At 34.7% G+C, this 15,220-nt stretch overlaps 1 protein-coding gene across 33 annotated transcripts in view; it reads right to left on the bottom strand.

The window, feature by feature from the left end:
• Positions 1–15,220, bottom strand: part of CLASP2 (cytoplasmic linker associated protein 2) — a 176,587-nt gene that overhangs the window by 91,720 nt on the left and 69,647 nt on the right. For all 33 annotated transcript variants that reach the window (XM_041733812.1, XM_041733817.1, XM_041733813.1 and 30 more), the window contains 4 exons: positions 13,049–13,128; positions 11,292–11,384; positions 8,728–8,873; positions 5,579–5,714 (listed from right to left, as the gene is read on the bottom strand). In XM_041733812.1, the coding sequence (XP_041589746.1) occupies positions 5,579–5,714; positions 8,728–8,873; positions 11,292–11,384; positions 13,049–13,128 (455 nt within the window). The remainder of the gene's footprint in view (positions 1–5,578; positions 5,715–8,727; positions 8,874–11,291; positions 11,385–13,048; positions 13,129–15,220) is intronic.

Genomic DNA, 15,220 nt, shown 5'->3' with positions numbered 1-15,220 from the left:
ACAGAAGAATAAAATAGTAATCTAAGCATACATATTTGATGCTTTATTTTTTATTTATTTATTTTTTGATATTTGATGCTTTAAATATCCTTTTTCTTCTGAGCTGATGGTACAACATGGATTACCTAGAAAGCAAGCTCTGAGATAAAGTCTAGCATGCAGGATATTAAGAAGTACTCTTGGAATCAACTCCTGTGGAAGGGAGGTGAAGGAAGCAGGAAAGGGCAGATGAAGAAATCAATCTGTGATTCAGCCACAGCTCTGGAGTTAAAATGGCCTTTTAGAGTAGCGCTGAGTTGGTTCAAAATGGCCAAAACATTATACTTCCACATCAATCAGGTATCGGCTGTGGGCCTTAAAGGGAAGGGCAAGACCTTGGAAAAGGCAGCTCTCTGCGACTGAGGCAATCCTTGAAGAGGAAGCCCCTAAAGGCTGTCTGCTGAACATGCTTCCAGTATTGGAAAAACAAGTCTTACACTGAAGGAGAATATGTATGGCACATCTGTGTCTGCTATAACTAACTCAAGCAAAAGTGCAAAGTTTTTTCAGCTACTGTAGAGGAAAACTACCTATAGACCTTAAGTTGTTCAAAATGAGAATTATTGAAGAAAATGCTGACCTGTGTGCTATTTAACTGTTACACTCAGCATGGAAAGGTTCTGTGGACTTCTTTCCTAGAAGAAGTTTTCCCAGAAGAACCCATTCCCTAAACACTGCTATGGAGTTAAAGCCCAAGGAGACTCTCCAGCCACAACACAGTATATAGGTCTTACCTACCATCCTTTCCCTCCTTCTCATAACCTCCCCAAAACCCTACGCCGATTAGCCCACATTCAACACAGTGGCAGGGATGGGGAGATACACTGACCAAAGTATTACTACACCATATTCAGGGGGAGCTGTACCAAAGGAAAATAAAAAGTGAACCTCAGGGTTATAGTGAAGCATTTTAACCAAACACCAAGTCAGACGATTTAGATTTTAATATATTAATACAAGCTGATAACTGGGGAAAAAAAATCTTCTTTAGAATTAAAAGAATTAGAAATCAAACATAGAGATCTAATCTAATCTAAATCCTCTGGGAGACAAAATAAACAGGAAATCACATACAACAACAAAAACCACCTGATTTCTATGTTCAGTGAGATGACAGAATAGTATATCAATAACATTAAACAAACTTATGATAAATGAGGAATTTGAAGACAATGTATGATGTGTGAAGCCTAAGAATGGTAACATGGGTACTGTCACATAAGTAGAATTTAAAGAAATTTTTCTTGAGAACATATACAGCTATAAGGCAAAAGACAAAAAATTATCCAAGAAATGATAAATTATACTGAGGGTTCCAAAATCTGTATAACAAGACAAAAACCCGACAAAGGAAACAGAAGCAATAAATAAATGATCCATGAAAATTAACATAATTTAAAGAAAATTCATCTTTGTCAGAAATTCTTATCCACTGTGAAAGGACAGCACTAATGAAGGAAGACTCCCAGACCTGTTTTAGGGAAACTCCTAACACGGAGACTAATCTGGAAGGCTTCCTGAAGTCTTTTTTTTTTTTTTTTTTTTTTTTTAAGAAAAGAAACAAATGGTATATCTCACTTCTTAGGGAAACAATAAAAAATTAAGAAAATAATTCTGAATGAAAAGTAAACAATTAAAAAAGTTTTTGTTTGTTTTTACTTTTTAAGTAATCTCTACCCAACCTGGGGCTCAAATTCACAATCCTGAGATCAAGAGTTGATTGTTCTACCAACTAAGGCAGTCAGGTGCCATGAAAAGTAAACAATTCTGAGGAAAAAGGAATATGAATGTAAAGTCCAGTTTTTTAGTTCTGTAAAGGTAAAGAAAAGCCACTTTAAAATATGCAAAGATAGGGGTGCCTGGGTGGTTCACTTGGTTAAGCATCCGACTTTGGCGCAGGTCATGATCCCAGGGTCCTAGGATGATGCCTGTATCAGGCTCTACACTCAGCGGGGAGTCTGCTTGTCCCTTTCCTCTGCCACTCCCCCAACTGGTGTGCTCACACATTCTCTTAAGTAAATAAATAATTAAAATTTAAAAAGTAAAATACTGGAAGATAAACACACATGAAAATTGAGAACACACTAAAGCAAATTACACAGACCCAATTAAACTTGGTTAGTAAGAATTTACTAACAATAGTTAAGAATGAAAAAAGTAAAAAAATTATAATTTTCAACTGCTGAAAATGAAAAAATTTGTTTAATGGTTAAGGGAAAAACAACATGAATGAGATAAAATGTAAACTTTTTAAAATGTGAGGGAAGTAAAACACGTTTTATTATGGACACTGATCAAGAATAAGGAACTTCTAAGAAAATAAACAGATAAGAAAAAGCACAATGAACAGAAAACAAATGATAGGAAAAAAAATACTACTTCAAAATAGTAATAGAAAACCTTTGACCATACATAAAGTAAGAAATGTCAGGAAAATGAAATTTAAGAAACTAGAATCAAAATTTGCCAGATGAAATACCTTTTTAAAAAAAATGAGACTATGAAGAATTTGAATAATGTGAAATATCCAGCTAGATTTATAGACGAACAAAGTACTCTTATAAAAAAACTCCATATTTTGCAAGTAGTTAAAAGACTACCTCTATAAATTTAGGATATACTGGGACACAAATAAAATTCAAAGCATCCACTGAAGAAGAAACTGTATAACCAAAGTCTCTGATCAGAATGTAATGAAATTATAAACAAAGGATGACAAGAGGAACAAAAGAACCAACTGAAAATGCAAATAATATTACATAATTCAAAGAGGACATTGAAATGAAAATTACAAGAGATAAATATAAAGAGAATTTGGTAAATCTAAATCATTGGGATGTTGCCAATGCCAAATTCACAAGAAAACCTACAGCCTTATAATTTTAAATAACAAAAATTACAACAAACTACCTAAGAACATATCACAAAGATCTAGGGGAAAAAAAGAAGCCAATGCAAGTCAAAAGAATTAAGAAACTTATAGAAACTAAAAAAGTAGAAAAAACTGAAGGACACCCCTGAAAACAAAATTAAAATCTGAAGTTTATAAAAAACCATAAACAATGCCTCTAGCAAGTGTAAAAAAACTGAATAGAATTGTAACAAGAAAAAATGATAACAGAACTACAGTGGTAGAGACTTTTTTTTTTTAACTTATGAGAATACAGTATACAACCTCAGGTCAAAGATTCTTAAAATCTTTATGAAAAGGATATTCTGAGAAAATAAAAATAACAATTCAAAATGAAATACAAAAATGCCTAGAGATTAAAATACTAGAAAAGTCACTAAGGAACTTCCAAGGTCAGCAAGCCTAGTAACAGAATAATGTAATAATATAATATGTGAAACAGGAAAGTACAGGATGTTCTACAAAGGCTCATACATAAAAGGAATCCCAACATCTGACCTGCAGTATTAGCCAAATGAATCTAGTAGTACCACAATGTACAAGCAGAATTCAGTTCATGAATGTACAATGGTTAAATAAAAAGGGAATCATTTCTAAAAAAATCATTTCTAAAACTACTGAAATAGTTGGTAAGATTTCACATCTATTCCTGATCAGAATTTAGCAAAAATATGAATGGAAGGAAATTCCCATAATCTAATATAGAGTATCCATAGAAACCTGTTCCAAATATCATATTTAAAGTACTCTCATTAAACTCAGAGATAAAACAGATCTCAATAATTCCTACTACTTTCCTTTTTATTTTTTCCTCCTTCATAACTTTTCAACATTGTTATGAAGGTCCTGGTCTTAGAGAAGCTTAAAAAAATATTAAAACAGAAAAGAAGGATTCATAGCCTTTTTTTAAAGATTTATTTGTTTATTCATGAGAGACATAGAGAGAGAGATAGAGACATAGGCAGAAGAGAAGCAGGCTCCCTGCAGGAACCTGATGTGGGACTGGATCCCAAAACTCCAGGATCATGCCCTGAGCCCAAGGCAGACACTCAATTGCTGAGCCACCCAGGTGTCCCCCCACTTTTTAAAAGATATCTATCTATCTATCTATCTATCTATCTATCTATCTATCTATCAATCAAACAGAGACAGAGCACGAGCAGGGGGAGACGGCAAAAAGAAAGAGAGATGCAGACCCCCTGCTGAGCAGGGAGCCTGATACAGGGCTGGATCCCAGGATCTCAAGATTATGACCTAAGCCAAGGGCAGACAACCAACTGAGCCACCCAGGTGCCCTGAAACTTCATCTCTTTAATAGGAAACAACAAACTCATCAAAGAAACTGAACAGGAGTTTAGGAAACAGACCCATATACTTAATGGAAATTTATTGTGTAAACATAGTGGCATTGTAAGAAAAGACTGTATTATATATGCCATTGAGTCCAGTGGTTTTGTATTGGGGGAAAATCCTATTAGATACCCATATTTCACAAGGAAGCAAAAATCCAGTTAGATCTAAATGTAAGAAACAAATTATAAAAGTTTCAAATAACTGAGTATTTTTTAAATTGTGAAATGCGGAAGGTCATTTTAATTATAACAAAACCCACAAAAAAAGCATTGTCTTAATACACAAAAAGTTAAAAGTTCTATGTTTAACAAAAAATAGCTTAATATTTGAAAAACTGATAGACTGGTAGAAAATTATACCTGCAATATCTACAACACAGAATCAATATACTTATGATACATAAAAAGACCTTCAAAATCAGTCAGGAAAAGATGTACAAAGACTATAAAATGACAATCCACAGAATTCTGAAAGAAAAAAAACACCTAATGTCTAAAAATCTAAGAGATGTGAAGTAAAGTATGAAATAATATGCCACTTTATTAAATTATAAGGCCTTTAAGAGACTGTTCATATACAATGTTGGTAAAGGAGAAAAAGGTCTCCATAGATTTCAGGGGTAAGAATGGTGAGGACAATTTAATGCTCTTGTCCTTTAACAGAGAACCTCTCTAGACATTAAGAAAAATTATATGGATGGACAAGGGAAGCTGCCCAAGTACATGAAGTTTAAAAACCAAGTTAAAAAATATTTATATATATGTAAAATATAAATATTTATACTTTATAGTAAATACAGTTTGTATAAGCATAGAATAGATGTTTGGAAAAGTATATACCGAATGGCTTGAGTGATTAGTTGCAGAAGGACAGAATTAAAGAAGGGAGATTTATTTTTTAACTGTTTTTTTAGGGGCACTTTCAAGATATGGAAGATGAGAAATACTAAGAATTTGCCTGTCATACCAATGCCTATAACATTTTTCATTTTTACATTTGCCTGTTACTTCCTATAACATAATTACTTACTACCTGTAACATAATTACACACACGTACACATAAGTACATGTACCTGTGTATATTTTACTCTATATGCAAGCATGTTTACTTGATAACCTAAATTTCTATAACAACTGTAATGCTTTTATTTCAGAAAAAGTCATACAAAAATGATTTTCCCTTGGGGTTAAGAAAAAAAAAATACCAATGACTTACTTAAGTATACTGAAAACAGAGAAGGAGGAGGAGAGAGGGAAGAAGACAGAAGAACTTACCCGAATGATGAATCTGATAGCGGCACATCCAGAAGTTGCCATGACTTTTGCACTATTGGGGACGAGATTAAAAAGCGTAGGTACAATGGCTTCAGCGCCATGATCAAATTTGTTTCCCAAAACTGTTGAAAGATGTCTACAAAGGAAGACAAAAAAAAAAGTTTAAAATAGTAAATATAGGTAAGACCATATAATTTAAAAATATTTTCTTACTGAATTAACTTAAAATTTTTATTTCAATCACTTCTAATGGCAGAAAAACAAAAGAGAAAAGGAAGTACAAATGCTATTCATTTCCATGTTTTTCCTACCCTTTTTTTTTTATTCATTTATGATACTCACACAGAGAGAGAGAGAGAGAGAGAGAGAGAGAGAGGCAGAGACACAGGGAGAGGGAGAAGCAGGCTCTCTGTGGGGAGCCCAATGCAGGACTCGATCCCAGGACCCCAGGATCACCTGAGCTGAAGGCAGATGCTCAACCACCGAGCCACCCAGGTATCCCTCTTCTCACCTTTTAACTGTCTAGTCAAAGCTGAAATCTGGCATTTTACCATCTCTAAGATGTTATTTATTTATTTAGAGAGAAAGTACAAGTGGGAGGAGGGAGACAATCTCAAGTAGACTCCATGCTGAGTGTAGATTCCACAGAGCTTGATCCCATGATCCCAAGATCATGACTTGAGCCAAAATCAAGAATCAGATGCTTAACTGACTGAGCCCCTCAGTTTTGGGGGGAAGAAAAAAAGATTTCATTTATTTTTTTGGCGGTAAGGGGCAGGAGGAGGGAGGGGGACAAGCTGACTCCTCACTGAGTGCAGAGGCCAATGGGGAGCTTGATCCTAGGATCCAGAGATCATGCCCTAAGCTGAAATCAAGAGTTGGACTCTCAATCGACCTAGCTGCCCAAACGCCCTTCCACGTACCCCTTTACCATCTTTTTACAATGATGAAGAGAGCCATCTGATCTCATAATTTAACCATTATCTTGACAGGTAAAACATTCAGTCCTGATTGCCCTGACCTTTAGTCTTTATCCATCAGGTATTTCTATTCTGATGCCCAAACATCAATCTCAAATTCAACATATTTTATAAACAAGTTCAAAATCTTCCCCAAATTAGTACTCAAGACAGTCTCCATTTCTATTAATGGTACCATTACTGTTTTAGTTCAAAATACTCCCTTATTACATCTTTGGTGTTAGTTGAAAATACAACTCTACCATATGCTAGTTAGTTGGGTGACCCTTAAGACAACTATCTGCTTTTTCCAATTTTGTAGTTAAACAACTAAATTGTATTTAATTGCATGATTTAGTTAGAACACTTTAGAAGGATGCTGTAATCACTTACAGTTCTGACAATACATGCAGTTTTGGTTACTTTCTATATGTTTGTATCTTATTTAAAATATACTGTTGTGATACAGTTAGCTCCCAAAATTCAGGTTCTTGATTCACAGAGGTACTCAGACCTATTTACTAGTGTTCAGTTATACTTTCAAGTTTTCTTATGTCTAAACTCACGGGCAAAAAGGAACCTCAAATCAGATGCAAGGAGGCACCACCTGTGTCTGGATAGTGTGGTCTTCCTTTAAAGGGTGAGTTTTGTTCTGGTAGCAGGTGATGTATTTGGGAATCAGTCTGATCTTTATGTTTGTCACAAGGAAACTTGACTTTAGAGCTAGTTTAGTACTATTCCTATACAATGGCCTTTTTGGGATCTCTACCAAATGCCCTGATTATTCAACTAAGTTTCTCCATTCTGGGCTCATCAGAACTTGAACGTCTTCCAGCCAATATGAGCTCTGGGAACCGTTGTTTATCTTACAGTTTCTAGCACTAGTTCTTTCTTGTCCTCAGAGAGTTGTACCTTTCACATGAGCTAGACTCATGGGATCCCTTATGCAGTTATCTCTATCTCCTTTTCTGTTTCTTTCTCTACTCTCCAGGATTCTGCACTGCAAATTTTAACCACCAGGTCAAAACTGTGCTGACCAAACTGCTCAACTGATTTGCTTCTTTCAAGAATCACAGTCTTGCTCTGTCCACTGTCTGTTAACTATAAATAGCTGTTTTACATGTTTTATTCAATTTTCTGCAAAACAGCTACCTCTGTACCAGTTATTGTATCATTGCTAGAAGCAGAACCATGGGATACTTTTCAAGGTTACATTTTGTAGATTTTTATTTTCCTTTTTATTTTTGCTTTTAAAAGATATTCAATTATTTTTGTAAAATGACTTGTATCTAGCATCTTGCTAAAGTCCTTTAACTAAAATACCTATATATTCTTGTGGTTTTCTGCATGGATAATTATACTATTTGTTAACAATGGCAGTCTTATTTCTTTACTAGCAATCCTCATAGTTTTTACTTCCTGGGCTTTCCCCCCACCCCATTCTAACCAGGACATCTAATGCAATTCTCATTAGAAATATTAATAGTAAGCATCTTTGTGTTCCCTATTTTTAAAGGAACACTTATGTAACAATATCACACAGATCAGAAGTAGAGGTAAAAGAAATTTAAGTATTGTACCATACCCGAATTTTGGAAGAATATAAATATACAGAATAAATTTAAATCTTGATAAGTTAATGACACATTACAATTCCAGGATAATCGTTAAAATATCAGAAATAAAGAGCTGGGACAACTGGGTGGCTCAGTAGTCAAGTGCCTGCCTTTGGCTCAGGTCATGATCCCGAGGACCTGCAATTGAGTCCTGCATCAGGCTCCCAATAGGGAGCCTGTTTCTCCCTCTGCCTATGTCTCTGCCTCTCTTTGTGTGCCTCTCATGAATAAATTAAATCTTTTTAAAAAATTAAAACAACAAAAAAAGAAATAGCTTAATATCCAACTCAGTAAAGAAAAAACAATAGTTTTCAGAGTTGTTCATTTTCTTCTTACAGACTTAGTGACCGAAAGTGCCCAGTAGGCTTTAGACATACAACCACATTTTAACGTTTATATAGTGTTAAGAATGATTTTTAAAAAATAATATAAATGGGGTCCTTTTTTAGAATAAAAATTATTTTTGGATCACATACATGTTGTTTTGGGTTATCTTGCTTTATTTAATGAGCACTGAATCACTGAGTACTAAATGCATTCATAAAAAATACTTACACAGAAAGAATATACTTACGCTACAGTAATGCAAGCTTCTCTAACCACTTGGGATCTAAGATCTTTTGCTGAAAGTTTAAGTGCTCCATCCAACAAGCGTAAATGTTGGAAAAAGCAGTCATATTGTGCAGCTCCAGCAACAAGCAATGATCGAATTTTCTTAAGCTGAAATAAAGAGAATTTTTATTATTGACAAAGAGTATCAATACCAAAAAAAAGTTACCAAAACTTCATTATTTCAACAAAAATTTTAAAATGACATTATATTTTTATATCTATATTCAGACATTTTAACAGCATTAAATCTTATAAATAAACATGCATACTAAAGAAAGCTTCCTGGGAAAGAATGTTATAGATTTAGTTATAAGCAAAATGGACAAATGTAATGTATGAATAGCTAAGTAAATTTTATTATTTTAAGGGAGGCTTTATTGTGGTAAAATACACATTAACATAAAATTTATCATTTTAAACATTTTAAAATATACAATTCAGTGGCATAAGTACATTCAAATGGGCAAAAATTACCAGTATCTAACCAAGGAGACTATTTTTAAAAGGACCAAATTTGGAAACTATATTCACTCATAAGCAAAAGTACAGAATCAAATGGACCAACTAGTCAGCCAGGTCCATATTTTAATATTTTTACACTTTGTGAAATAAATAGCTCCTTCTCCCCATTTTGATCCTTTAGTATATTAAAAAGGATTCCTTTTTAATATAGGATTGACAAATGTTTTCTATATTAACACCAGATATACCTAATAAAATTACACCAATCAAAAAATAACCACAGGTGATGGAACTGGAGGGTATTATGCTGAGTGAAATAAGTCAATCGGAGAAGGACAAACATTATATGGCCTCATTCATTTGGGGAATATAAATAATAGTGAAAGGGAATAGAAGGGAAGGGAGAAGAAATGTGTGGGAAATATCAGATATATATATATATATAATAGAACATAATTTTACATTAAACTCTGAGGTTCTCTAAAATTTTAAAAAGATCTTTAAAACTAAATCAGATATATTAACAGTGAAAAACATAAAAAAGACACTATAATAGTAGGAAAAATTTTGCAAGAATAGTTATAGAATCTTAACGCATGTAAGGGAAACTATCATAGGTAGCAGAGAAATCAGAAGGCACCTAAGCAATTAACTAAAAACAAAACAAATCACAACATGGTAGGAAAAAAATTTCCTGCAGCACATTAAGTGCAATACACAAAGAATGATAATAAAATGAGATAAAGACAAATAACCCAATATCTAATTGAGCAAAATAAATATATGAAAATGTGCTCAACCTTCCTAGTGATAAGCAAATGCTAATTACAACAAAGATACATCATTTTTCTCAGAGTAGCAAAAATTAAAAAGACTTAACAGCATCCAGTATAAGAAAGAAAACATGCTCTTATTGTAAGATTATGAGTCACTAACACCTTTGTTGAAAATATTTTGACAACACTACTAAAATTTTAAAGTAATCTCTAAAACCTAACATGGAGCTTGAACTCACAACCCCTTGGACTTTCAAGAGTTGCATGTTCCACTGAATGAGCCAGCCAGGTGCCCCAACAAAAACCTCGTAAGTACATAGTTTGTGTTTTATATTAACAACATTTAATTTGTCATGTTTCTCCACAGATTACCCGTGACAGTAGTCTTTCTATCTCAGACTAATCTCAGAACTGAAGACTGAATAATGAATCATATTTAACAAATATGGAACAACATATTTTGTTAAAATATTTTAACACCTTAATATATGCAAACTTCCTATTAGAGAAGTTGAAAATCTTTTTGTTCATAGCATCATAAAGGGTAATTTTCAAAGGGCCTTATATGATTTACTAATCAAAACGGATAATGAGACCTCTCAGAGCAGAAGTCTTCAAATGGACCCTTTCTCTGGCTTCCTGAGGGACAGAGGTACTCATTTGGAATCTCAGATGTAAATCTGACAAATCTACGAATTTTAAAATATACAGCCCTTTGTCAATGTAGATAATATTTTAAAAATATTTACCAAATATTTTATCAAGGAATTTAGGATAAAATGTACTTAACTCAAGAATAGAATTTTTTTTCTTTTAAATCACAGGTGAAAAATGTTCATCATATTCAGAGACATATGTGAGAAAAGAAAGGAAAAATGCCAGACAGACATACTGTTGTCAGTTGATGTCAATACTATGAAACTATTGAGCATGTGGGCAAAGTGAACTACTTTACAGGAAAACCTTGTAAGAACTGAGAACACTGCCTGCTGATGAACACCTATGTAAGCCCACACAAAGCCACTGCCCAGACATCAGTGAAGTCAATAAGCAGCACATGTGGAGAGACTAACCAATGAGTGAGATAGGCTCCGCTGATCCGCAGATAGATAAAAACGGACCCTAATTCAAAAAATTCCTATCTCTCAAAGTGTTTTCCAGAAAGAAATGTTAGCTTTCAAACACTATTTTATAAGCAAATATCACACAGTAATATTTCTGAATCTCCATGTTTTTAGAACATTAAAAAAAAAAGAGGAGAAGGATAACAACAACAACAAAAACTTACTGCATTGGCACGCTGATCCCAGTCATGTTTGTCATCAGACAATATTTCCCTGATTTTATTTAATGTTTCTTCAAGTTCTCGACTAGAATAGATCTTAAAGATACAAAATTATGACATTAATATTTCTTGCCATAAGCAATATCAAAACTATGCCTCAATGTTTATAACAACTTTTCAATAAGATTATTTCCCATTCTAGCACCATTTTTAATGGAAAATAGATGTACATTATTGACAATAAAATAAAATGCTTTAATTTGTTTTCCTTACCTGTTACCCTTGTGCTATTTCTCTGCTCATGACTAACTTAAAACGCTTTGTATTTAAAAACATAATGTAAACATCCTAAGAATTAATAATAAGGTCTAATTTCTCAAAATGACTTCACGTACGTTTCTATTCCATTCATACTTACACACTATTGAAAAAGGACATGGTTTAGGTTAGCTCCCCTACACTGAAGCCAGGAGAGTTAAATGCTTTGTTTCCTCAGGAGACAACTGTTTGCCCAAAACATCATTATCCTTTTGCTCACCTAAATATTCATGTAACAGGGATGCACTATGCTAGGCAATTGAAGGATATTATGGTGAGCAAAAATAGGCATGGTCTTTGCCTTATGAATCTTATAATCTAGACAGGAAGTGAAACAAATTAATGAAATGATATAAAACTGCAAATAGGAAGTACTGCCAAACGGAACTACAGTTCCAAGAAAGTCTACATAGTAGGTGTGAACTAGTTGAAAGAGTCATGCTTGAACTAGAACCAAAAGATGAGTTGAACATCATCAGGCCAAGTGGGAAGATTAACCTTCCCTAGAGTGAAGAGCATGTGCAAAAGCTCTTGACAGAAGGAAAATGAAAGAAGGCCAAAGCATAGGAGTAAAAGGTACAAAGGGGTCCAAGGAAGAGCAAATGACCCAACCATAATCAATTAGTGCACTGCTCTGGAATACAGTGTAAGGCTCCTCCTTCCTCAACAAGGGAAAAAGAGAAAAGTAAAAAAAATTTACTTTGGTGAGAGGGTACACAACTTTTCAAACATTCTTTTAGGAGATAATACAAGCAAAAGAAGTGTGAAAACTACTAAGTTAGAAATCTGATGAAGTAGATTAAGTTCTGATTTCTGACATTTACAACTAGATTTATGACTTTTTCCACATACCAAACACTGGAAGTGTAGATTTGTAAGGAGAAGATCATTAGCCCCATTTTGGACAGGTTGAGTCTGAGATGCCTCTGAACAATCTTTATGGACATGTCAGGTAAACAATCAGTGGAGAAATTAATTATCTTGGCATTAAAGAGAGATGCATCATCTATGTAAAGGCAGGAGCTGAAGCCATGAGTCTGAGGGAAGTGACTTGGTAAGAAAGTGGAGAGGAAAGGGTCCATAAGTGAACCCCTAAGAAATCCCAATATTCAACAGTCAGGTAGAGAAAGGTATGCCTATAAAGGACAGAGATAAAGTAGGCAAAAAGGTAGGAGGTAAAAACAAAACAAGGAAGAAGAATGTACTGCAAACAGCTTAACAAAAGTGGATGCAGTTGAACATTGCAATGTAATTCAATATGGATTCGATTTTAGCCTCAGTAAAAAATCACCTGAACAAGCAGTGTTTGGTAATAATAAGCCAAGTATATTACTTACCTAGTCGTTTAAAGAAAAAAAGAATTTTTAAAAAGGACAAAAATAATTATATGTGAGGTATGCAAGCAATATTCATGACGAGTGCCACTTTATTGGTATCCTTACCTGAACAGTAGGGACATCTGTAAAAGCTTTTATAAAATCATCTTCATCAACTGCTCCAGCACCTCCTTCCTTTGAAGCACCTGCCAATCAAAAAGAAATTTATTTTTTTAAAGATTATTTTTAAGCATTTAGCACCAAAAAAGTATGAAAAATATAACTTTTGATATCAACAAAGACATAATCTTGAAAGACATTCCATTTTATAAGACAGTATTAAAAAATCATCTTTCAGAAAAGTCAAGGTCTACAGCAATAGTTGATTAACTCTATAAAGTACTGGGTAGGCTAGTCGTAAAATCCAAACTATAAGAATAGAACCCTCTTATTCTTATTCAATGCAGTAGCAAGTACACAAGAAATACAGGTGAAAGATGAATCACTTAAAAAGGTAAATGGCAATTTTAAATGACACTGTCAATAAATGAAGGCAACTAACAGAGCAGAGGATCCATGTATGCTGCAGTACTCAGGAAAGCAAATGTGAAAGAAATGAGGGCTTTGAAATTAAATTTAAATATGCAAAGAAATCTTCCTTTACCATACATAGACAATAAAAAAAGTAAACTCGATCACAGCTGTTTAAGAGCCAGTCATTAAGGTACTGTCTTTCAGCTCCAAATCCACTCTTTCATATTCAGTGATGCTAGGCCTGGCTAGAACTGAGCAAACCATTTTTCTGCTGACTCTAATGAATTTCTGTTAAACTCTGTTAACAGGGGTGCTGGAAAAGACTGGAAGTTGAAGGAAGAAGGGACATGCTCCTTCTGGCTTCTTGTTCTTGTCAGTATAAATGGTAGCAACTCTGGCAGGAAGTTCCTTTCAGTCAACAGCACCTGGTTCCTGTTGCAGTTTTTTTAACCCTCACTGCACCAGCTCACAGGGCCCGTTGCAGACACCAACCAGCCAGTATTCCCTCACAGAGGTCTAAGCCACAGCTCTGCAGGACTCCACTTCTAAGTTTTAAGAATTTTAACTTCATTTTGTTCCTCCAGCTGTAGGAGTAGCAACTGTTGACTGTAATTGCTACCTGTGACACTTTAGTGGTCAATTTTTGCATTTTAAATTCACTATACCTATTTAACAATTCTTTATATTAAATTCTCCTATATAGGGACACCTGGATGGCTTAGCAGTTGAGTGTCTGCCTCTGGCTCAGGGTGTGATCCTGGAGTCCCTAGGGTCGAGTCCCACATCAGGCTCCCTGTAGGGAGCCTGCTTCTCCCTCTGCCTGTATCTCTGCCTCTTTTTTTGTGTGTGTCTCTAATGAATAAATAAATAAAATCTTTCAAAGAAAATTTATCAAAAAAAAAAAACAAAGAAAATTTATCAATCTCCTGTAAAAAATAATTGTTGGGAAGCCTGGTTGGCTCAGTCAGTTGAGCATCCAACTCTTGATTTCAGCTTAGGTCATGGTCTCAGGGTTGTGGCATAGAGGTGTGAGTAGGGCTCCTTGCTCAGCAGGTTTCTGCCTGCCTGGGATTTTCTCTCTCCCTCTGCCCCTACTCCCACTTGCATCCACTCTTCTCTCTTAAATAAATAAAATCTTAAAAAAAAAAAACCATAAGTTTTTGGGTTTTTTTTTTAAGATTTTATTATTTGAGAGAGAGAGAGAGAGAGAGCATGAGTGGGAGGGGGGAGAGGGAGAGAGAAGCAGACACCCTCTGAGCAGGGAGCCCGAGAGACACAGGGCTCCATCCCAGGACCCTGAGATCATGACTTAAGCCAAAGGTAGATGCTTAACCAACTGAGCCACTCAAGTGCCCTACACAACAGTTATTTTTTTTAAAAGATTTATTTGAGAGAGAGAGAGGGGGAGAGAGCGCATGCATGCATGCAAGATCAAGGGGTGGGGCAGAAAGAGGGGGAGAGGCAGAGAATCTTAAGCAGACTCCTTGTTGCACATAGAGCCTGGCTGAGCTCACAATCCTTAAGATCATGACCTGAGCCAAAACCAAGAGTTAGATGCTTAACCAAACCAGGCGCCCCTGTAGTTTCTGTCTCCTGACTGAACCCCAGCCAATATAGTAGGGTTCTGTATATATTTATTCGTCTATATATTTATTTCTTTGTGGTAATAATTTAACACACTGAAATGGAGTTCAACCACAAAAGATGCATATCCTAAGGGGACAATTAACTTAAAAATTTATCCATTACAAATTAAATAATAAT

Source organism: Vulpes lagopus, chromosome 19, assembly GCF_018345385.1.
Source record: "Vulpes lagopus strain Blue_001 chromosome 19, ASM1834538v1, whole genome shotgun sequence".
Taxonomy (NCBI): Eukaryota; Metazoa; Chordata; class Mammalia; order Carnivora; family Canidae; genus Vulpes; species Vulpes lagopus.
This window is presented reverse-complemented; position numbering and strand designations above follow the sequence as displayed.